General features: G+C 54.9%; 5 protein-coding genes across 5 annotated transcripts; 2 read left to right on the top strand and 3 right to left on the bottom strand.

Annotated features, from left to right (window-relative positions):
* Positions 1–135: 135 nt before the first annotated feature.
* Positions 136–1,961, bottom strand: INS49_007676 (uncharacterized protein; the record flags this gene model as incomplete). The annotated part of the gene is made up of 6 exons (XM_043168424.1): positions 136–221; positions 609–913; positions 975–1,328; positions 1,383–1,684; positions 1,744–1,765; positions 1,825–1,961. The coding sequence occupies 6 exons, from the start codon at positions 1,959–1,961 to the stop codon at positions 136–138; spliced, it is 1,206 nt and encodes a 401-aa protein (XP_043026104.1).
* A 1,380-nt stretch (positions 1,962–3,341) lies between these two features.
* On the top strand, positions 3,342–4,284 carry INS49_007675 (uncharacterized protein; the record flags this gene model as incomplete). Its single annotated transcript, XM_043168423.1, has 2 exons — positions 3,342–3,786; positions 3,854–4,284. 2 exons carry the CDS (start codon positions 3,342–3,344, stop codon positions 4,282–4,284), a joined length of 876 nt encoding a protein of 291 aa, XP_043026103.1.
* Positions 4,285–5,539: 1,255 nt separating this feature from the next.
* On the top strand, positions 5,540–6,026 carry INS49_007674 (uncharacterized protein; the record flags this gene model as incomplete). The annotated part of the gene is made up of 3 exons (XM_043168422.1): positions 5,540–5,592; positions 5,678–5,837; positions 5,913–6,026. The coding sequence occupies 3 exons, from the start codon at positions 5,540–5,542 to the stop codon at positions 6,024–6,026; spliced, it is 327 nt and encodes a 108-aa protein (XP_043026102.1).
* Positions 6,027–8,148: 2,122 nt separating this feature from the next.
* Positions 8,149–9,728, bottom strand: INS49_007673 (uncharacterized protein; the record flags this gene model as incomplete). The annotated part of the gene is made up of 2 exons (XM_043168421.1): positions 8,149–8,561; positions 8,699–9,728. The coding sequence occupies 2 exons, from the start codon at positions 9,726–9,728 to the stop codon at positions 8,149–8,151; spliced, it is 1,443 nt and encodes a 480-aa protein (XP_043026101.1).
* Positions 9,729–16,609: 6,881 nt separating this feature from the next.
* On the bottom strand, positions 16,610–18,952 carry INS49_007672 (uncharacterized protein; the record flags this gene model as incomplete). Its single annotated transcript, XM_043168420.1, has 2 exons — positions 16,610–17,101; positions 17,174–18,952. 2 exons carry the CDS (start codon positions 18,950–18,952, stop codon positions 16,610–16,612), a joined length of 2,271 nt encoding a protein of 756 aa, XP_043026100.1.
* Positions 18,953–22,256: the final 3,304 nt, after the last annotated feature.

The raw sequence follows: 22,256 nt of genomic DNA, 5'->3' as shown, positions 1-22,256 counted from the left end.
AGATCAGTGTAGACCCATCACTTGGGGCTGGCTAAGTTGCTTCTGTAGTAGATGGGCTGAAACGTTGCAATAAAGGACAGTTCGGAATTCCAGCCAGCCACAACTTGGTAACACTGCAGAAGAGGCTTTGTCTCATTAACGAGTGACAGAAATGCCGGCTGGCTTGAAATGCAAGGCTCTGCCGATCGCCTCCTCTAGGCTATTCAGCTGCTTTGTGATGTCTGCTAAACCACATTCCGGCCAGCTCGTCCCGAGTTCCCTCATCTTCGCGGACGCAAAGCGCGCCCAATCGTTCGGTGCAGATCCTAATGTATAAACTGTCTACTACGTGGTATCTGGTCTGGGGATCTTGTTTTAAACAGTATTTTTTGAATTAAACCCCAAGAGAAAATCGGAGGCAGGTGTTTGGATGAACAATTTTGGCTCAGAGCCGCTCACCAGCACTTGGGTACAGGAAGAATGATTTTGGTACGATCAATTAGTGTTGATTGAATATGACGAATTCCACCTCCATGAGTCTTCTCTGGTTTAAACCTGTCTTGCTAAGACCCCCAAGACGGTAGGATAAAGATTATTAAATTGCCCCCTCACATGCAATTCATTCTCACCATCCCATGGCTCTGGGTGAGCCCTTGCAAATGGGAATGTCTGGAAAAGCTCGCTCAGAAGTTCATCCTCCAGCCCGTTGAGAGCCAACGTGTTCGGTTTTGTATCACGCTCTTTCTCGTTGCCGGTCGCTTTGACATTTTTGCTTCGAGGAAATAACTTCATAAACAGGTCTTCAGGGAGACGAAGCACGAGATCCGCATTGTACGCCAGCAGGATCCGCGTTGTCTGGAATACTCTGTCCTTGAGATGGGAAGGTGCAGTTCTAGCCAACTCTGGCAAGATTGAGCGGAAGCCTGGAATATTCCTAAACGCATGGTTAGCCGTCCATCGCCTCTATATCCGTGTTCTCTGATGGCGAGACTTACCACAAGCCGCGATTGACATCGAAGGCTTGTATATCGGTGTACTTCAGCATCAGTTTCCACTCCCCAACCGTATCGCGAATTGGATCGATGTCTTTCTTGCCGAAGGACTTTTCCATGTTGTCAAGCTGTGCGAACCCAAGGTCTTTCCATGTCCGGGTGAACCCTTCAAGGAGATCAATCCGCATCGAGCTCTGGTCGTCTCCTTCGCTCAGACCTCTGTTGGCCCAGTCTTCACCAGTGAAGACGAAGCCTGGGAGAACATGCAGTGGCCGATGCACCACGTCCTTTGGTGGCTCTCCCTGTTTCGCCAGCGTGTTGATGCTGACATCGTGCATGGCGCATGGCATGTTACTCCTATGTCATTGAATTTAGTACCAAGTATCGGAATAGCATGCCAATGTCACTCACCCGGGCACTTCATCGTGAGAATTCAGTGCAGACTCCAGGAGTTCTTTCTGTCTCAAGACATCGCGGGACCCCGTCTGCTGAGCGCGTTTTAAATTCTTCTTTGCCCAGTCTCTCTCCTCGCAGGCATCGCGGTAGTCGTAGCCGTACTCATCAATCCACTTGTCAAGGGTCATGGAAGGTTCGAGCTGGAGAGCCTCTTTCCACTTGAACTGGGCCAGCTCGAATTGTAATGAGGCTTCTCGTTTGATCGCCCGGTATTTCTCTTCCGCATTCCTCAGTTTCTCTTCGTCTGTTCTGCTGGTCTGTGGCCATTGACACAAACTGTCAGCTAGCATAGCAGCACAAGTAACAGATCACTTACGTCTTCAACGTGGTCAAGATAGCTTATGAAACAAGTCAAAATTCGATTATGGACCTTTTTTGACCAGCAGCAAAGACTCACCTCTGTAAATATTGGACAAAAGAATGTCCGCCTTCGCTCAGGGTTGGACTACGCTCATTCTGAATAGAATCCGCAAGAGCGAAGACTCGGGAATTGATGTAAGCATCATGCATCTTCATTGGAACGCCTCCCTGCATCGATGTCGAGGTGAAGAATGCCTGGTCGTCACTAGACATGTCGCCGGCTCCCCCCATTATTTTCGCCCGCAGAGCGAACGCGTACGCCTTGAAGAGTGGGCCAAAGGACCGTTGCAAGCGCTTTGAAGATTTATGAACTGTTTCTGGTGCTGAAAACGATCTGGAGAGATGCGGCTTTTTGACCAAGGGGGAAAGGACTGCTCCTGGTGTGCTCGAGCGTGTGATCTCACTCACAAGCACCCTTGGAGTTGTAGTGGAGATACCAGGCATGTCGAGGGTTTCAAAAAAAGACAACGGAATACGAAAAGCGACCAGGTGAGGCAAAGGTAAGCAGGCAGACCTAGGAAGCTTTTTTGTGTTGGTGACTGAAGAAAGAGGCGGTCGAATTGAGCGCTGCTTGTTAATGAAGGCGACTACATTTATGTAATACGTCCAAAGCCTGCGTCTGGGGGAAAATAAAGGACAAAGCGGGACTATACTTCCTCAACAAGAGACCGAGCTCAACGCCACCGAATGGATTAGCTCCCCGACATTACGTATGTGACAGTTTGATCCAAATTTGGTCGATTTTTCAAACATCTGCAGACAACACCTGAACACTCCTGGGCAGCGAGCACAATGAACATGGATCCACGTCTTGTGGCTGACTGATGTGAGGAACATGCTTTTTTGTCTAGAAACAGTATAGCTAGGGCGCAAAGGCCCCGGCAGATAGTGAAGGAAATAGAGTCACCATGATATAGTGTCTGTTCAGATAGAAAAGAACGCACGAGTTGTCATTCTCCCAAGAAGGGGGTATCTAAGCCTCTGTATGTCTGTCTCCCTTGGCCCGAAGCGAAGTGGGTGGTTTTCTCGGGTATGGGTCATCCAAGAGATACATATGGGGAACCTGAGATCATTCCTAAAATGTGGTCTTTACGAGATACCTTGGTTGCTGTTCCGGCATGCTATCCAATGCTTGGCTGTAAAAGGCCCGGATTTTATTGCGCGCACTCACATCGCAAGGCTTAACCCAATGTGCTCTTTAACCCCTGGATTCGACTTCGACTACTTCCTCTCCACTGTTGGTGCTCACCATCACTGCTTGGATCCCAGGGATACAATCCATGGGATGCTAAGCCTGGCCCCTCCTGAGCTTCAAGAAGCTTTACTTAAGTATGCGTTGACTATAATTCAGATACTCAGCTTGTATACCAGCAGCTTTTTGTCACGTACACTTCCCTGCAGCATAGGAGCGACCTCCTAACATTCACCGGTAGGGCAGTCGCAGCAACGGAAGCCACTTCTCAACCTTGGCCTGGGTTCCTGACTGGCGTACGGGAATTCCTGCATTGCACGGCCTTTTGTTCGCAGTTGGGTCAGCTCCATTCCGGCTCAGAAATGGCTTTCGGAGCTAAACCTCACAACTCCCTGCGCATCAAAGGTGTTCTCCTCGATGAGACCATTTCCACCCTTTTGATTGAAGATATTGGACACCTGGCCGAGGTATTTGAGAAGTTCGCAACCATAGCGGGAAAGAACACACCAAAAAAGACAATGGCTGAAAGCGAGAAATCCCAAATCGAGACAGCGCACAAATACATTGACGCGATGCATCAAGGTCTCACGGCTGACCGCCTCGTTGACCCACCGTTGTGGGTGCAATCTCGAGAGCAGCTCCGAAAGGACGTCTTCCAAAATCAAGACTTCTCGTCAGGGTCTGATGAAAGTCCACCTTCGTGGTGGCTCGCTTATAAGAGCTTTATAGACGTTTGGTGGCTAGGAACGAAGCTGTTTCTGACGAACCAAGGCCACCCGGGTGTTTGTAAATGGGAGGTTCAATCGGGTATGCTTGTCATCGCAAACGCTTCCCCGACTGTGCTACGCACCCCAAACTGACTAAAACGTATCAGGCGAGGCTATTTTCGTACCTCTTGGGTGTCTTTCTCCCATAGCTGTTCGTCCAACAGTCCCCGGGGGAAATACGTTCCAAGTAGTTGGCCCCGTTTTCCTTGATGGCGTAATGGACGGAGAGGCCTTTCTTGGCAAACTTCCAGATCGCTGGAGTGTCCAGTATGACATTTCGGCTGGATCTGTTCGTGACAAAGTCCTCTACAAGAATCTGGAGACAGGTACTATCGGCAATGCAGACCCCCGTTTGGACAAGGTGCCACTTCCGCAAGAATGGGAGCCACTGACTTGGACCCGAGGAAGCATCGACCCGAGAATCTGTTGCCGGTTCAGGAACAAGCTTACTGGAGAGTTGACCAATTACGATCCGAGGATGACGAGCGAGGCTCTCAAAGAGCGGGGCGTAAACATCAAGGAGATTATCCTGGTCTGAGGATACTGCCGAGGTAAGAAGTTGTGACTTATTTGTTCTTTTCTGTGATTTCTTGGATGTTCTCGCGTCAAAGTCTTTCTTACATAAGTATGGATTTCAGCAGCTCCTGAATCTGCTATGTGGACTCTAATCGACAGAATTTACATAGTCAAATGCCAAAGGTGTCGATGGCGGAGGGCGTCTTGATAGCTGAGGTCAGGTTGTCAAGCAGGTCGCCGAGACGAAGTCTTCCTCAGAAGATTTGCATATTAGCTTGCTATGGATACAAGCCATAGCCTGCGAGTTGATAGATGATTTCGTGGGAGTTGGTCAAAAGAGTGATGTAAGTTTCAGGTGTTGGAATCTTGGTGAACAATCGTACGCTTTCTCTCATCTAGCGAGCCACACTCGATCTGCATGCAAGCCCACCACGTCTTGTGTGAATTGTCCGTAACTTTAACGAGTCAAGCAACCTATTCTTAGTGTTGTCAATTCTGAGACAGATTGAACCCACCCACCCTTTCGGTAGAACCGGCACGACGAATTCCACCCTCCTCGGGCGGACGAAAACGATGGTTATGCTGAAAAAGGAAAAGCGGCTCCACCTTAAAAACTTAACATCTTAGTTAAATTAAATTTACTCTCTTAGGCTGATAATTAAATTAAGAAAGGGCCGGCCAAGGCAAAGGGTTAAGCGTAGCGAGTGGGCGGTAGGCCTTGCTTAAGCATTAATTAAGGCCTAACTTAGTACTCTTTATGTTCCTTAAAATAAGCAGATGCGTTTTCTAAAGTCATCTTGGAGTTAAAGGAATGCCAAGATCTAAAGGTGGGTTCGCTAACCATCTATGGCATAACCATCGTTTTCGTCTGCCCGGGGAGGGTGGAATTCGTCATGTCGCGGTAGAACAACCAAGTTCACATGCAGCAGGCAGGGAAAGGACCCGCCTCGATACAAGTTGGAAGTCACAAGAACAGATGCCTAGATTAATAGCGTACCAAATCAAATTGATCAAAAGGCACTCAGCCTGGCCGAACGGGTTCGAAATAACTCCGAGAGCAGTCTGCCCAGGCCAAGCGTTGTAGCAACGACGATCTATATATACATGACACGGACTGAATCATGCCCATCCCCAGTCGCGCGTGCTGCTCAGAAGCTAGCTCACATGGGACAACATATCCACTGATATTTATACAAGCGTGATGCCCTCGATTTACACTGCGACAGATTATCGATCTCGCTCAATTTTTACTGACAAATTAAATCACCAAAACGAAAATGCATTTTACCACCTTCTTCACTTTCCTTGCCGTGGGATACGGCGCCATGGCGTAAGTCTTTCGCAGACCATCACCTCCGTGACCTACAACACAAAAGACAAAACAACATACTTACATGAGGAACCAACACGAACAGGCAAGACCCAAAGCAACCGTCCGAGACAGGAACAGTTATGTCCACGCCACCCAAGGAGCCCGGCACGAGCTTCTTGTGCCAAACGTCGGAGTTCAAAACCCTCGACAACTCAGAGGGGATCTGCGGGGCGGCCGGCGGGAAATTCAACCTTTTCTCAGGAGTGAGTCCAGGCTAGGCCCAAAATATACTCGGGTACATGGGAAAGTGGCTGAACTGACCTCTCGTGCGTGTACAGTGCTGCATAGATACCGCCGCCTCAGGCACCGAGTCGTCCTACACGCAGGGCTGCAGCGACAACGGGGGCACCGTCAAGAAGCTAGACTCAGGCTCGTGTGACCTGGCGGCATGAGAGACCTACGCGGGAGGAGAGATTTGGCTGGAGACTGGGCATAGCGGTGCTTTACAGATCTTTCTTACTCCTCAATTGTCGTTATATGCAATACTCAAGCCAGAGACAGCAATTATATATTACAAAGTTGCACGCCAGCGCTGGCAGGAGACATTGTGGTTGTTTGGATCCATGGCCGGAATGGAAGGATAAGCGACTTGCTTTCCGAAGTGAACCCCAGCTCGATAGAGATTTGCTAGTCGACCAGAATTAAGTGGAATGGCCACAGGTCTTATTTCCGAGATAACATTGAAGGCAGCTTCTCTACAGAGCGCCCGCGCCCGCGGCCTGACAATATTATATTCATCATCTTACATGTGTCTCAGTTTAACGCACATACGCACATACCCACATACTCCCATGTGCCATGAACTTCCCGCTGCTCCCGCTGATCGACCCTCTAAGAGAAGGAGACGAGGAGATGGGCCTCACCATGATCGGACTCCAGCAAACCTCGCTGCCAACGTGGGACTTCGCCATATATCGCACAGCCTACGGCGACAACGCAGCCTAGGCACGCTACCTCGACAAGCATGAAATGAAGAGCAAGGCCGAGAGCGAGCTGTAGACCGTGAGCCGCAATTATATGCCCGGCCCACGGCTCGTCTGGGCGGCGGAGGAGAACGAGAAGCCGTTGGGGTGGGGGGGGGGGGGGGGACCAGAGCGCAGGTCCACCAGCGATTTGCTTCATGGGGTGCCGCACGATCTCTCGAGTGCGATGGACCCGGGGCGGACCATGAACAGACTTTCTGGGCTGATAGCACTGTACCAGCCCAGGCCGGGCGGCCACAACGACAGGACAGCAGGATAAGGAACCAAGACACGGTCCAGGTGAGGCATGAGTTGCAGAAGAATGAGAAGAACAGCATAGACAAGGTCACTCAAGCTGAGGGACGATCACGTGCCTCCAGTTTGCCAGTCAATCCACCCCCAGCCCCTTTAATAGAGCAAGTGCCCATATAACTGTAGGCCGGCAGCAAAAAAAAGAGCCCGCCCGGGGTCTTCGGAGCGACCCGTCATCCCGCCCGCTCCGCCCGCCGATCCGGGGAGGCGATGGATGGGGATGTTTGGGGTTGTGTTGTCTGTTGTGTGTGTGTGTGTGCGCCACCGACCCCACGCCTCCTCCACACCCAAGTTTTGAGTATCATCAGGGACCTGTCATCATTACATCGGGGGGGGGGGACAATCGGTGGTGGTGCTTGTTCCTGTCCAGTCTTGGTCGCGTGTCCAGCTTGCTTGCTGTCTGTACTTTAGTACTTAGTCATTCTTCTGTTCTCCCACTCTGCCCCGCACCTTTCTTCCTACTGCCGTTTCCCTCTTCTTGCTTCCCTACAACTGCTACTATTGCGACTTTGTGACTCGAAGTCTCACGAATTAGCCCAGCCATGTCTGTTCCCTCCACCTACGACGAAGAGACAGGGTTGGTCGGAAGGTGAGATAGATGGCTTCGTCCTTCAGCCAGGAGGCTCGCACTCGCCTCCGGTGCCATCTCGGACTCCACCGCCACTACCACTCCGATGCTGGAAACCCCGGCAAGGAAGAGGACACCCCGCAAAAGCGGGAGGGCAAGGTCTGCTGATGAAGAATGCTTGATAATTCTCTATTCAGGCTCTCCTGGCCTGGTTTTGTCTCTGTCTGTCTGTTTGGCTGTTTGTTTTGTTTTTTCTTTTTTCAATGCTTTGGATACATCAATCCTGTCTAAAACTCTTTTTCTTCTAACAGCACCGCGGGTCCATCCCCATACCGATCCAACTCTCTTTTCGTGTTCTCATTTCTTCTAAGTCTCCGAATATACTCAATTCTGCAGAGTCATATTCTCCCTCCTGATGATCCTACATCGAGTGTGTCGGCCATCTTTCGTATGTGAAGGGTAAAAGAGGGGACAGAGAGGAACTGTATCAGCAGCGGGGAAACAAAATCGCCACCATCTTCGCCCCCTCAGCAAGGAACCGACCGCGTCGTCGTATCGAAGCGAAAAGATCAAGCAGAACTCAGAACTCCATTCAAGACGACTCCTCGAGCCGCCGAGGGCAGGGGTTTTGTGTCCACCCTAGCCACCATCACGGCCTGACAATTCTGTCCTTTAGTTGGCCGGGGCCAGCTTCGCGGGCTTCTCGCCCAGGCCATTCCTGTTGCGGAAGAACATGACGTGCTTGCCGGGGCCCTCGGCCTCTGCGCAGGGCTCGACCCACTGGCACATGCGGGCGGACTTGTACATGGCCTTGATGAAGCCGATGGGGCCGTCGGCGACGTCGGCGCGGTAGTGGCGGCCCATGACGGGCTTGATGGCCTCGGTGGCCTCGTCGGCGTTGTAGAAGGGGATTGTGCTGACGTAGTGGTGCAGGACGTGCGTCTCGATGATGCCGTGCAACAGGTGGCGGCCGATGAATCCGAACTCGCGGTCGATGGTCGCGGCGGCGCCCTTGACAAAGGTCCACTCCTCGCCGGTGTAATGGGGCAGGGACGGGTCGGTGTGCTGCAGGAAGGTGATGGCCACTGGAAGAACAACAAGGGTTAGCTATCGATCACGAACGAGCGAACGAACGAGCGAACGAACGAGCGAACGAACGAGCCAAACATCTCGACGACGCCTCGGAACAGAGGGACAGAGGAGCGAAGGGGAGAGCACTCACCGAGCCAGTGGTTAACCCAGAGGTATGGGATGAAGTACCAAACGAGCATGTTGGTCCAGCCGAACTTCTGGACGAGGAAGTACAGGGCAAGAGCAGTCAGGCCGACACCGATATCGCTAAGGACGACGAGGTGGGCGTCCTTGTTCTCGTACAAAGGGGTACGGGGGTCGAAGTGGTTAACGCCGCCGCCGAAGCCGTTGTGCTTGCCCTTGCCGCGGCCCTCGCGCTGGCGCTCGTGGTAGTTGTGGCCGGTGACGTTGGTCATGAGGTAGTTGGGCCAGCCGATGAGCTGCTGGCCGAGAAGCATGAGCAGGGTGTAGATGGGGGTCTCCTCGGTCAGCTCGGACAGCTCGTGGACCATCTTGCCGAGGCGGGTGGCCTGCTGCTCGCGGGTGCGGGGCACAAAGACCATGTCGCGCTCGAGGTGGCCGGTGGCCTTGTGGTGCTTGCTGTGGGACATCTGCCACGAGAAGTAGGGCACGAGCAGGGCCGAGTGCAGGACCCAGCCGACGACGTTGTTGTACAGCTTGGAGGGCGAGAAGGCCTGGTGGCCGCACTCGTGGGCCAGAACCCAGAGGCCGGTGGCGAAGAGGCCCTGCATGGCGGTGTACAGGCCCCAGAGCGCGAAGCGGAGCGGGTACGAGGGGATGTACTCTGGCGTTACAAAGTTGTGGAAGAGGTAGAATGTGGTGGCGAGGCAAGCCATGTCGCGGAGGACATAGCCCATGCCCTTGACACCATCACGCTCAAAGCAGTGCTTGGGGATGGCGTCGCGGAGTTCCTTGATGGTGAAATCTGGGACCTCAAATGGGTTGCCGTACGAGTCGATCAGCTTGCCGTACGACACCTTCTCCTTGGTGGCATCGAGCGAGGACATGGACGAGAGGGAGGTGGACGAGGCCGACGGGCGTGGCGAGTCGGAGGGAGAGGCGACAGTGGTGGATGGGGCCGAGTCCGAGTCGCAGGTGGTAGAGGTGACCGTCCTCCGCAGGGCCGGGTTGCCCTTGGAGGGCACAGCTGTGGAAGCCATTGTGCGAGGTGGTATATTATTGACGAACAGTACCTCAGTGGCAGTGGTGCTGCTGTTGGTGTTGGCGTGGGCTTTGGTATTATTGTTATTATCCAGACGTGGCCGGCCCGAGGATCAAAACCCAGAACTGGAATGAGGCAGGAATGCTCCGTGCCGAGTTACTGGATGTGCGAGGATAGATGTGCTGGCACCCTAGTCTTGTGTGTGAGTGACCGTTGGTGTCTCGGAGGAAGAAAGACTTCTAATAGTAGGAGGGAAGACAGAAAGAAGCAAGGTGCGGGTGGGTGTCCTGTGTTCGTTCCTAGGACGCTCAAGACAAAGCCTGGGCTGGTGTGGTGTTTTAGGGGAAAGGGAGGGCCAATCGAAGGAGGAGGAAAGCAAATTGGTGTCAACGACGGCTCCGGGAGAGAGGAAATAAATCAGAAGGAGGGAAAGGCTGAAGGGCTGGACCGAGGATGTTTTGTGTGTGGCAGCAGTGAGCAGGTACGAGGAGGAAAAAGAACTTCGTCCAACTTGTTGTGCGTGTGTGGTGCACCGTCTGGCAGTCTGTCCTCTTTGGCGTGTAGTAGCGCGGGTGCAAGGTACATGCGAGTAAAAGGTACTACCAGATACTAGATAGATGTGTAGAGGAGGGTGGTATACTTTTAGTTTCAGGTACGCCCAGGCCCTCACCAAGGGTCCCTCCCACTCTGGTCGCCCTTTTCTGTCTGGCTGTCAGTGTGTCCCACTGAGCCCCCGCGTGCATGTGTTGTGCTGGCTGTGCTCCGAGGCTTCTTTTTTTTGCTCATGGCACGGCAAATCCATCGATGCCCCCCCCAGGTCTGAGTGCAAATCTGCAGCAATTGGGGGGTCGATTATCCCGGGCCAGGGATTTCTGTTGGGGATCGCCCCGGCCGGATGGCAAAATGCATGTGGGGGCCCTCGAGTTTCAATTCCCGGCCTGGCTGGTCTGGCCTATGTTTTTCCTCAGCCTTGGGAGGGGCATCAAGGCACTGAAGGGGACTCAAGGGACTGCAATCCAGCGGCACAGACCGCCAGATGGAAGGTGCGCCCCGGTGCGATTACGGTACGGGCACACCGTCTGGACCAGTCTACAGCAAACGGCCAGCCAGACGGACGGATGAATGGTCAAGCTCACGGATCTCGCACCGACAAACCAACAAGCCGCAAAACCAACCACATCGCCAGAGGTCGAGATGCTGATGCTGACGCTGAGGTCAGCAGCAGAGCACAGTCATGAACATGTGCATGTGAAGGTGCATATTTTCGTTGCATCTGCACATGGGAGCTGAAGCAGGGCCCGAACACGGTCCGGACCTGAGCTGGATGGAGCTGGAGCTGACATATGCCGTGCTTGGTTGTCAGGTCGTCCCTGCCAGTCCCTGCCCGTCCCTTTCCAGTCTGCCCGAGGCTGCACACAGTCAGTATGCTGCTGCTGCTGCACAGCCGGCTGCATAATGGCCTGTCAAAGTCGTCTACCCAATACTGATTGTCACGGGCTTGAGCGAGCCTGTTCATTTGCCCACAATCCGACAACCGGCTCCGTCTCAGGGTCCGTCGCCTCGCCTATTCTCGCCACCGCAAATCGAAATTCGCACCTGCCCTGTGCCTGCCTGCCAGAATGCCGAAACGAGCATCGCCCCTGGGGGGGCATTTGCGCATCCACTCCCGGCAAAGCTCAGTTCCAAATTGTCAATGGGGACGGACCCCCTGGGCGATTCGAATCAGGCAGGGAAAGAACCAAAGCTTCTAGCGTCTCTCCTATTCTGGATTCTGCACATTGGCCAGACACCAGACAGACCGAGCTGGTGCATAAGGAAGGGACCTCCGTCCGGTCTCTGTAGTGTGTTGCCACCGAGCGCCCACGAAAATTGGTGTCTCGGCAGACGTTGGTCCTGACCCTCCTGACGCCCTCACCGCCACCGTTACAAGCCCTCACAGTCTCAGCCTCGCAAAAGACAGCACCTTCAGCTACGATATCACATGCAAGCCCCGTCAGATCAAGCTAGGTGGTCTGGGATCAACACAGCTGATTGGGACACGACTCATCACTGGCCAGCAGCCGGATCGTCCCGACCTCGCGGGAGAGGTGGTTCATTGTCGCTGGTTTCGCTTCCGATCACGACCCTCGTCATCGTGATGACGGCTGCATTCCCTAGTCTTTAACTGGCAACATTTGCCTGCTGTGTCCCGCGGTTGACGAGCGCGAAAGCGTTGTGCCTAGCTTCTTCAGGGCCACCGGCGTCAATGGGTGATGATGCTGTTCTGTGTCAGGTCAGGTCAGGCCCGGTTAGCTTGCATTGATCGGCTCTCTCACATGCCAACATCCTCCCTCCAACTTTTTTTTTTCTTTTGCTTCTGCTGCAGCCCATCTTATCTTATCCGTCCGTCGAAGGAACCAGGGGTCCTCCAGCCGACCTTCTTGGGAAATGTGGGGCATTAAATCTATTTTCACACCCTCCCGCGTCCCTCAAAGTCGGTTCCTTTCAGCATCCTTCAACGCCCATCAAAAACACATCACCGCCTCGTCTGTTGCGATTTCTCCCATGGTATCGACAGATCATGATGCCATGTCGAACGGCGACCATCACCTATAGGGAAATCCGTCAGGTGACGGATGGCAGTGGCCCGGTGTTGGCAGAGCGCTGTGCGGTTGTCACGACGTTTTTTTCCCTTCCTGTTCCCCAGCTGCTGCAGGGTCCAGACACAGATCTGCGTGCGCTGTGGGATTTGTTGGGAACCCGGATTTGTTGAGCCTCCCCCTTCCAAGGTTCTCCTGCTGGCATCCTGCCAGGGCTGCTTATTACTTGGCAACAGCGGTTCCATTTCAAGCCACTGGCCACCTCTCAAGGCCCAGGAGGCCCCAAAAAAAGGCCAAGGCATACCCATGCTCGCCATGCTCGCCATGCCCACGAAAGCTCGCGGGGGTGGGGTTCTTTTATTCCTGAACTGGACTGCCCTGGGCCTAGCGATGCAACCTGCGGAAACATTGAACCAACGGCCCTCCTCCGAGTTTTGTCCACTTCTCCGCCACCACCTCGGCCATCCTACGGAATTCGTGAAGCGTCAACCGCACCAGTGGTGGGACAGCAACACCTCACCCAATTGCTAGGCCAGCGTTGTCATCCATACCCTCTGCCCCTCTGCCGCGCGCTTTGATCACGGGAGGGTCATGAGCTCAAGGCCTACAGCCTTTGACGTCTCCATTCCGATGGCTTGCATTGCGATTCCGTGCCATGGTCAACCAGCCAGCCTGCCCAGCTCAAGCAGCATGACTACCAGGGCTTGCTGAGCCCATGACCGACCTCGATGCATATGAAAACTGGTCAAATCAAATCCTACAGGATTGCCTGCAGAGTTGCACTGGTTCGGGGATTTTCGCGCCTACAACGACCAAGCTCGGCTCTCAATTAAGCCTTTTCTTCACACTTCGGTTTCGGCGGAAAGTGTCATTGGCAATGGCCTCCTATTGTTTTCGATTCCCACGCCGTCGTGTTGCCAGTGCACACTGACTACCGTCATAGACCACATCGTGCGCTGCAGGTCACCACACTGATGGTGGCCTTGGGTCTATCTTCAAGGCACTCTCAGGAAAGCTTCTGATGGTCTGATACTTCGATTCCAAGGCGCAGAACACATAATGATAATGAGCTAGATGTCGAAGGACACCACATTCTCACTTGTCGATCGGGGGCGAGCCAGGCCGCTGAATTGGGTTTGTGCCATCGCGATAATTGGCTTTGCTTCACCATCGCTGGGCCGCCAACACAAACCAGCTCCGAAGGCCGACCCGTATGATGGAACGGGAAAGAAGCCGCACCTTCGTCAATGGCCTCAGGTCCCAGTGGGCCCAAGTATGATCACCCACAATGGCCCAACGCCGAGGATATCGATGCTGATGGGCCGAGCAAGGTTCCTTGGGTTTCAAGGTGACCAAGGCCACTGGCGGAGTGACACAAAGTTACCGTCTTTTGTCGAAGCCGTCATGGAGGGCCTTTGTTGGGTGGCACGAGACTCAGGCTTGCATTGGCTGGCTCCAAGTGACTCGCTGCGAGTCTCCCTGGAAATGAAGTCCCAGCGGTTGGGACTACATCTTAATGTTGACAACAGATGCATCATCTCCATTTCTTGTCCGGCGAATCTCACGCTACCTCTATCAGGCACCTTCATGAATAGTGGCTGCACTTTCCAAGTCCCTGTTTCGAACGGCTCCTTCTCTTGCGGCAAACCTGCGAAACCTTCGTACCAGAAGGTGACTTTATCACGTGGAGGCCTTGCGTTGAGTCGCCACCGAAGATCCGAGGCCCCCCTCTTGCAACAGCACATCGATCCGCTCGAAGTCCGGAGTTGACCGAGCCAGAGCTATTGGCACCAACGCAAAACATCGATGGCAGCCCACAACTTTAATCTTTGACACTGTCAGCAAACAAATTGACGGTGGGCACAATGCCCCCAAAGGAACAATACGTCCGGTGCGGGAGCAGGGCTTCTGCTAGACCTCGATGGCTTGCCCACCGTGTGTGCAGCCTGGGAGGCACCACAGAGTTTCTCAGCGTCGTCCATTAACGAAAGCGCTAACAGGACAACCCTTCTACTCTTTGAGATTTCCGAGCCCCTTCAGCTGGAACACTCGACCCTGATACCTGTTCGGCTGGAACCAGATCTGGGATGATTCCGTAGAAGAGGATGGGTGTGAGCATGGGAGGCAGCACCAGAAACCCATTAGCACGTGGATTGCGACCTACCTTCTTCAACCACAACCCGGGGCAGTCGAACGACTGGCAATGAAGCAACCCAGCCAAACCCAGAGGAGCCTATCTTCCCACCCTCGTCGTCATCGAACACAAGTCAGCCAGCCACACGGCAAGGTAGCGCCGTGCTACCGTTGTCACGACCGTCACCGTGCCTTTGTACCGAGTCACTTCTCTATTAGCCGCCGGCGGCGCCATCATGCATGCGCTTCTTTGGCCCGGATTGGCCCTGTCAGCATCTCCGTGCCCAGCTTCGTACGGTGGCCGCGACTCGGCTTCGAGGTTGTGGGGGATGAGGGATCAGGCGATCGGGACATGAGCGGGCGAGGAGTCGTCGTCGTGGGATCGAAGAGCTTGTGTCGCGTTACGAACTTGGCTGGATGTGATGCTGGTGCTCCATCGGAGTACCGAGGCCGCTCCCGTCAGACATGAATGGATGCCAGGTGCGCTTTTGGTCTGGGGCAACGGGCTGGTCTCGTGTCGCCGTTGCTGCCGCTGCCGCAGGGCGTTCTGTGCGATCTGGCCGGGACGAGGGCTCTCCCTTTCGGGGCAGCGGTGCGAAGTACTGCCCACATGGCAAACAGCCCCTCTGCCGGGTTCGGCCGTGGCTCCTGGGACCCGTATCTCGTTAGGCTTGGCTATTGAAAAGCAGACTTGAGTAAATAAATTCCTAGCGGATCTGCTGGGCTCTCCCCAGGACATCGCCAAGCAGAGGCAGTGACCAAACGCCCACTATGCTAGCAACCATTACGCGGGTGAGGCCATGTCCCGCAGTCAAAGTCCTCGAATGCGTCATTGCAGCCAGCCAGAGCGTCCCTTGAGCAACTGGCGTCACTCGTACTCATCACCAGCAGCCCTAAAGACTGCTACTCGGAGTTGACCCAACACCTTGAGCGAGGTGAGTCGTGTTGGCAGTAGGGGCATGCGGCGCCCGAGCCCATCTCATGTAACAGACGTGTCAACATCGCTTGGAAACACTCGCTTCATCCATCTCAAGAAGGGCGAGTACAATCATAAAGGATGAAATCCAGCGGTCCAGGGCCTGGCCTCGTCTCCGCCCTGCTCTGTCTGGCAACACTCGATCACATCCATGACCTCGTCCGTCCTCCGAGGGATAAATGCCGGAAGGACGTTTACCCAACACTTCAAACTCAAGTCACTCAAGCACACATAGAAAATAGTACGGAGAGCATCTTTATCCAACAGAATATATTTCCAGACCATTCGCCGGTGGCCCCTATCCAGGACCACCGGCCCAGAGACATAAATACAACCCGGATGTACTCCCTTCCTCTCCTCCTCCGTCCCAACCCGGATCCTGTCTTCTGGGTTTAGACCTTTTCTCCTGCCCTTTCCTTCTCTATGTACCGTTCTTCCACACCAGTATATCGGGCGGCATATACAGCCTCATCTCTCACCCAGCCACTTACTCCATCCCGCTAGGTGGAGTTTCATGTACGTGTGCGTGTACGTTCTCGGTTGGTTTCGAGCCCGTACATGATATGTACGTATCCGTGTTATATCTGTCTGCTGCTCTCTTTCTGCTTCTCTCTGCCCCTTCCCTGATAGGTAAAAATGACCAAGGGCTGCACATCTGCTTGCTTGCTTGCTTCATCCTAGCGTCGTCCCCATATCCGCTCAGCACTTGAGTGGAGGAGACGACTTCGGGGTTCAAAAACAACAAAAAGAAAGTCCAAAAAAGGCCACACAAAGGCGCCGTATGCTGTATGGGAAGAAAAGAAAAGATGCACGTCATGCAGTACGCGAGCCCACAAATGTCCGCAGATGCTCTACCTCGTTCTGGAAGAATCGCTTCGAAATATCCCCAAGCCACCACCGAGCCAAGTGCTCTCTTTCTCACACTCTCTCCGCCTCCATTCCGCCCTCTGGGCGAGGATTAGGATATTAAAAAATAGGGTGTTGGGAGAAGGTATGAAGATTGTGTATAAAAAGGTGTCGAGACCGTGTCGAGTCGTTCCTCATCATTACGGTTATGCAACGGGGGGAAACACAAAAGGAGATGGTTGGTGCGGCGGTCGTGAGACCAGGCTTTGTAGTTTGGTTTCGGCTTCGTGGGTCGTCGGGTAAATGCATTCAGCACCAGGCTGTCGAGTTGTGGTTGTCTCCCTTTTAAGAGTTGTGCTTGCCGGCTTCGCGGACGGACTTCATCCACCGGTCCTCGTCCCCTGGCTTGCCGACCAGCTTCTGCTTCTTGCCACAGATGGCCGTCTTGACCTCATCCATATTCTTGGTGCTGAGCAGGGCCATCTCATGCTCCAGCAGGACTGCGACACCCGCCCTGACGAGAACGGAATCACCCTCGAAAACATAGACGTCCCACAGCCGAGCTGCCTCGTCTAATGCTACGTGCCCAGTGAAGAGCGAAGTGAAAATGTCTCCCAAATAAGTATCGGCATCGTGGTCAGGTAGGGCGGTCAGATGAGCGTTGAGTTTCGGGGATTTCGTTGCGAGAGTTTGGAGCAGGAGGTTATAGGCGGACGACTTGGCGCCTTGGTCGTCCGAGTAAAAGCTAAGCGGGAGGGAGCGGTTGAGGATGTTGGCTAGGGCAATGAATGCTTCGGTGGGGTTGGGTAGGTTGAGGAGGAGGAGCGCCGCGATGGTCTGGAACAGATGTTAACGATCGGGGATTTTATCTTCGTGTAACCAATGACTTGGAAAAAAAGGAATACTCACGTTGCAACCAGTGACGTAACCGATATCACTGCGGTACATCGCATAGGCGCTCAGCACGTCGAGCAGACTCTGATGCAGGGGTCCACCAGCTTGGAAGATCTTGAGGTCCCGCCAAGTCTGCGCCTCCACATCCTTGCGGATGGTACGCATCCAGCCCACCACCTTGTGATCCTCGGGGCTGCCATGGCCGGCCTTCTCACGGGCCTCGGCCTCCTGGGCCCTGGCCAGGGCGGCCTCGAACGACTTCTCCGTAAGACCCAGATCATTCCCGATTGCCTTGGTCCAGACGACGCCGCGACTCCTAGAGGCGACGCCCCTCCACCAGAGCTCACGGGTACGGCGCTCGCGGATCGAATCGTTCCAGCGGGGGACGATCTCGTGCTCCCAAATTTGCATGATGCTGTCGGCTGCGGTGTCCTTGTTCTTGGACATGGCCTTCTTCTGCTCCTCCCTGCGTCGCTCGTTCTCGGCGCTCCTTTGCATCATCTTTTGGTATTCCTTCAGATGACGGCGTTCCTCGGCAGGATCCTTAGGTGGCAGCCATGAGGGACGTGTGCGAGAAAGAACTGCCTCCTTCTCTTTCGAGATGGGAAGAGGATCAATCATAATGTTGCTGCGGCGCAGGGGTGGCAGCTCTGCGAGGGCAGACTTGTGCTTTGGGCGTGAGACCTCGGTGGTACTCGCCCGACGGGCCTTAGGTATCGACCCGGTGCTGGACCTCTGCGACTTGACCTCGAGTTCCTCGGCATGCTCTTCCAGCTTCTCGGTGAGCTCCTGGGCTTCCTTGTTAAGGGCAGCCAGGGTCACGTTCCAGCTGCTGGCGCGTGTCAGGTGCGGACTTGGCATGCCTTCGGACAGAGGAGACTTGAGCGAGGACAATGCCGTGTCGGATTTCCAGGAGGGCGACCGCAGTGCACCGATGGAGCCGCTTTCGCCGCCAGTTGCGGGGGTACCATTGCCGACGCTCCTAACTCTGGGCTTCGGTGAACGCTCTGGGGAGTTCGACTTGGAAGCCGGCCGGCTCATTGTGCGCTCGGAGTGGGGCCGAGGTGACAGAGGAACGTTGTCCAGCACAAACCCTTCGGGAATGTCATCACCGTCGTCCTCGTCGCATTCCCGCTCCAGCTCGGCTTCGGTCTTGCGCTCGCGTGTCGACTGCCAGCTGCCTCTCCGTGGCCTGAGTGTCATGTTCGAGGGACTGGGCTTGATCGAAAGGCTCGGTCGGAGTTGACGCATGTTGGGACTAGGGGTGCGGCTGCCCTTGGAGGCGGGGACTGAAGGTCGGCTGTTTGGGCGGCCATTGTTGCTTCGGGGCTGCGAGGTGATGTAGGATTCGGAAAGAAGCTGGCTTGTGTTGGTGCTGCGCACGTTCGATCTCAAGTTGTGAGGCTGCAACGCCGGGGCACTGGGCCGCCTCTTCTTTGTTGTGATCTCGCGCTGTGAGACTTGAGGGCTTCGCGGCTTGGACAAAGAACGCTGCTGCTGCTGTGGTTTGGAGAGGCTAGTCATGGATTTTGCGCGCAAGTCGGAAGCGTAGGAGGCGTCGTAGGGGCTGGGGTCGCGCTTGGGCTGTTGCATGTCTCGGTCGTAGTGAGGTGCATCGTCATCGAGACCGATGTCCTCGAAGTTGCTCACATCGGTGAGGACGCTCTCGCGGTCGGAAAAGGAAGAGTGAAAGGAGGACGATTTGGAGGATTTCGAGGTAGTCAGGCCGGGAGGTGAGCCGGAGCCGGGCAGAGCGGCGGGCTCTTCAACAACGGGTCGCTCGTATATCATCATCTTGTCATTATTTGCCGGAAAAAGAATAGCTTGGACTCTGGTCTTGAAAGGACGGGTGGTGGTCCTATTCGAGGCGGAGGAATTGAGGACAGGGGGCCCTTTGAACCGGATGTTCTCTTAGGGTGCTGAACGAGTCAAGCCGGCGGTGACCGTGACTTCCCCAGGATAAATCTGCACCGTCCGTCAGGAGCAAGAGAGACAAGTGGTCGCGTGCGTAGGTCGTCGAGTGTTGTCTGCCCCGTGTTTTTGTGTGTCGGGGGTCTGGAGAACGGCGTTGGTCGTACCCTCTTCGATGTACCCGTTCGCAGGAGGGGGGACTGACGTGGTGGAGGCCTTCCTAGATCGGGTGACTGATTGGCGGGTTCACCGACTGGAATTGAATCGTCGACGGGCAATTGGAGCAGGGGGCTGGTAGCCGGTAAGGTTCGAAGATGGGACGACAGACGCAAGAGGCGCAGGATGATGCGGCTGGACTTGAGACCCCTAGCTCGTGGCACGGAGGGGTGCGGGTGTTTGGGGAAGTCTGAGTGTCTCACGATCCCCGGCGATCTGATCTGTGCAGGGTTCGGTCGCAAGCCAAGAGTCGACTGGACTGACGTTGGTGTGCGCGTGCAAGCGGACGAGCGATTGATAGATGGGCACCAAAGAAGAGCCGGCGACTGGATGGGACGGGATAATGTGCGTCCGTCGTATCGTAGCAAGAATGAAGAAGAGACTGGACAAGCGAGTGTGGGTTGTAAAGTGTGGTGACTGGTCGTCTAAAGCGATTGTATAGTGGATTGAAAAGGCGGAATAGAATTAGTCTTAGATTTACGCTGGTGGTGATGTTTTTTGCGGAGGTGAACAACAACTGCAACGACTATTACTCTGTGTATTCCGAGCTATCCGTAGGAGAGGCGAAGAAGGGGATGGTTGGGGGAGGGTCCAGGAGCGGACAAGAGTGGAAACGAATGACAAGAGGTTGGCGAAGAGGATGAGGAGGGGGAGTAGAAGGTGAGGAGGGAAGAGGCAAGGCGAAGTGAGGTGAGGTGAGGTTGACGAGGAGCAGGTCCAGAGCAGCTCGACTCCAAGGAGAGAGAGAAATGGGAAATGTCATAAGCAGGTAATCAATCAATCAATCAATCAATCGGTCAATCAATGGGTCTGGCAGCCAGTCAGTCAATCAACGTTGGTAGCAGCGGCACAGCACAAGCACAACGCAGCACAGCATGGCATGGGCATGGTACGTAGCACACACTAGCTCTCCTCCGTCTCCTCTCCTTCCTTCCTTCCCCCTCCTCTCTCTTTCTCCTCTGTGTGCCTCTTCCCCCACTGTCTTCAGCAGCAACAACCAAGATAAGACCCGCTCGTCAGGATCAGGACGGGGGAGATGCACCGTCCCTGCTCCTGCTCGGGGACCCAGAACCTGGGACCTGAACCAAAACCAGGCACAGGGAGGCATGGAGCCAGGGAACCACCCAGGAACCACTGATGAGGGCCACCGCCGACCCACGCAGCCAAACAGACGCCCGTCCAGCCCGTCGCCCTTCCAGGCGGGCAAACTGGCAAGGCCGTCGAAATTACGGTGTGGTGTTGTGCAGTAGCGTGCACGGGCCAGGCACAGCGCTTGTCGGGGATATCCAAGGCATTTTCTGCAGCATCCGCAATCCGTCCTGCAATCCTGCATCGCCGATTCGATCCGCTTATGTTTTTTGCCTGCTCGCTGATGACATTTGGGTGCTGAGTACTAGTACGCTACCCAGGTAGTTTGATTTGACTTATCTCCAACATGCATGCGGGCATCCAGTCAGGCATCACCCCAAAGAAAGTTCAGACGGTGATGTCGCGGGTGACGCGGATCAGTGAAGGATGGGACGGCACCGTGATCGATCCCGTTTTGAAGCCCGCCTTCCCGAACACTGACGTTGCTGCAGGAAGGAGCGTTCGTATCTGCTGCACTGCATGCGCGTATCTACTGCACGGAGCAGTCCACCGAAGACCTCAGTACGAGGTCTACAAGGCGAAGGATGCATTGAGAGGCTCCTCTGCACCAACGCACATGTCGAAATTACCACGCGGCCCCCCCTAATAAAAAAGACACCATCACCAACCGTAATCAAGCTTCCCGCCAGATGGATACCGCCCAGCACAAGCGATGTTCCAGAACACCTCTGGCCGCTGCCCTCGATGGGGCCGTCGACGGGCCTAGCTCTCTTCTTATTTCCTCTCCATCCTCAGCCCTCAGCCCCCAACTTCGATTTCTGTGTACCAAGTCAACACATCCCCGCCTGGCCCTGCTGGCTTGTCCGGCTCGCCCGCTCATCTGCAGTTCTCGTCCCATTTCCATCAGTTTTGTCATCAGCCTCTTGACGCCGTCGGCGGGAGTGGCTGCCGACGCCAGGCAACGGTGCCCAGACCTTGCATTGCATTGTGCCTGGATCCTGCACGGATGCTGGCGATGATGGAATTCATGATGAAATTTGGCTTTGACAGTGCTGCGTTGGCAGTCTACGGCAGGGACCAGGACAGGTACCCGCGTCCAGGTCCAGGTCCAGGTCCGCGTTCAGGACTAGGGTCACAACACCAGATGGCTTGCCTCACGAACTTTCCGACTAGCCTGCTTTGAGCTAATAAGCCACCCGACTTCGCGCTGCGGGCACTGGAGGCGTCCCTCGAGGTTGCCCTGGTGAAAGCCACCTCAAACGTCATGGGCAGCCCTCTATCCGTGCTCATCCTAACGTGCGGCACTCACTTTTCTGTACCAACTTTCTCTACTCACAAGCCGTCGAGAAATCTCGCTTCCACACTTCTGGAATCCTGGATCGGAAGACGTCGCGAGTACCGAAAGGACTCCCGAAATTACCGGTGATATCAGGCAGCCCAGGCCAGTCCAGTTTAGTTTGGCGCCGTCCGACTCGCCCTTTCACCTCCTCTCTCCTATCTCTCTGTCTGCCGCCAGCCGCCCAACCGTCACTCTGAAAAGGAGGTCAGCTTATTTCCCCGGCCCCGCCAATCAGCCTGCCCGCTCAAACATCGCCGAAATTACCACCTCTCTCTTTTTTTGTTCACTCCTTCTCTTCTGCGTGCGCCCGCAGTCCGTCAGTCCACCCCAGTCGGCCCAGCCTGCCAGCCTGTCTCTCATTTTCTTCGACAAAGGGTCCCTAGCCTGTCAGCCCGTTGGATTCCACGGTCCGACATCACTCCCGGGCAATCAGGCCCCATCAGCGGTGGGTTCCCCCAGCCCTGCCGTGTGTGCGTGCGCGCGCATGCATACACAGCACGGCTCCTCCAGGCTCCTCCAAGACCCTCCGGGACCCTCTACCGT

This window comes from Diaporthe citri (genome assembly GCF_014595645.1).
Source record: "Diaporthe citri strain NFHF-8-4 chromosome Unknown scaffold_3, whole genome shotgun sequence".
NCBI lineage: Eukaryota > Fungi > Ascomycota > Sordariomycetes > Diaporthales > Diaporthaceae > Diaporthe > Diaporthe citri.
The sequence above is the reverse complement of the archived record's forward strand: the minus strand, read 5'-3'. Positions and strand labels throughout refer to the sequence as shown.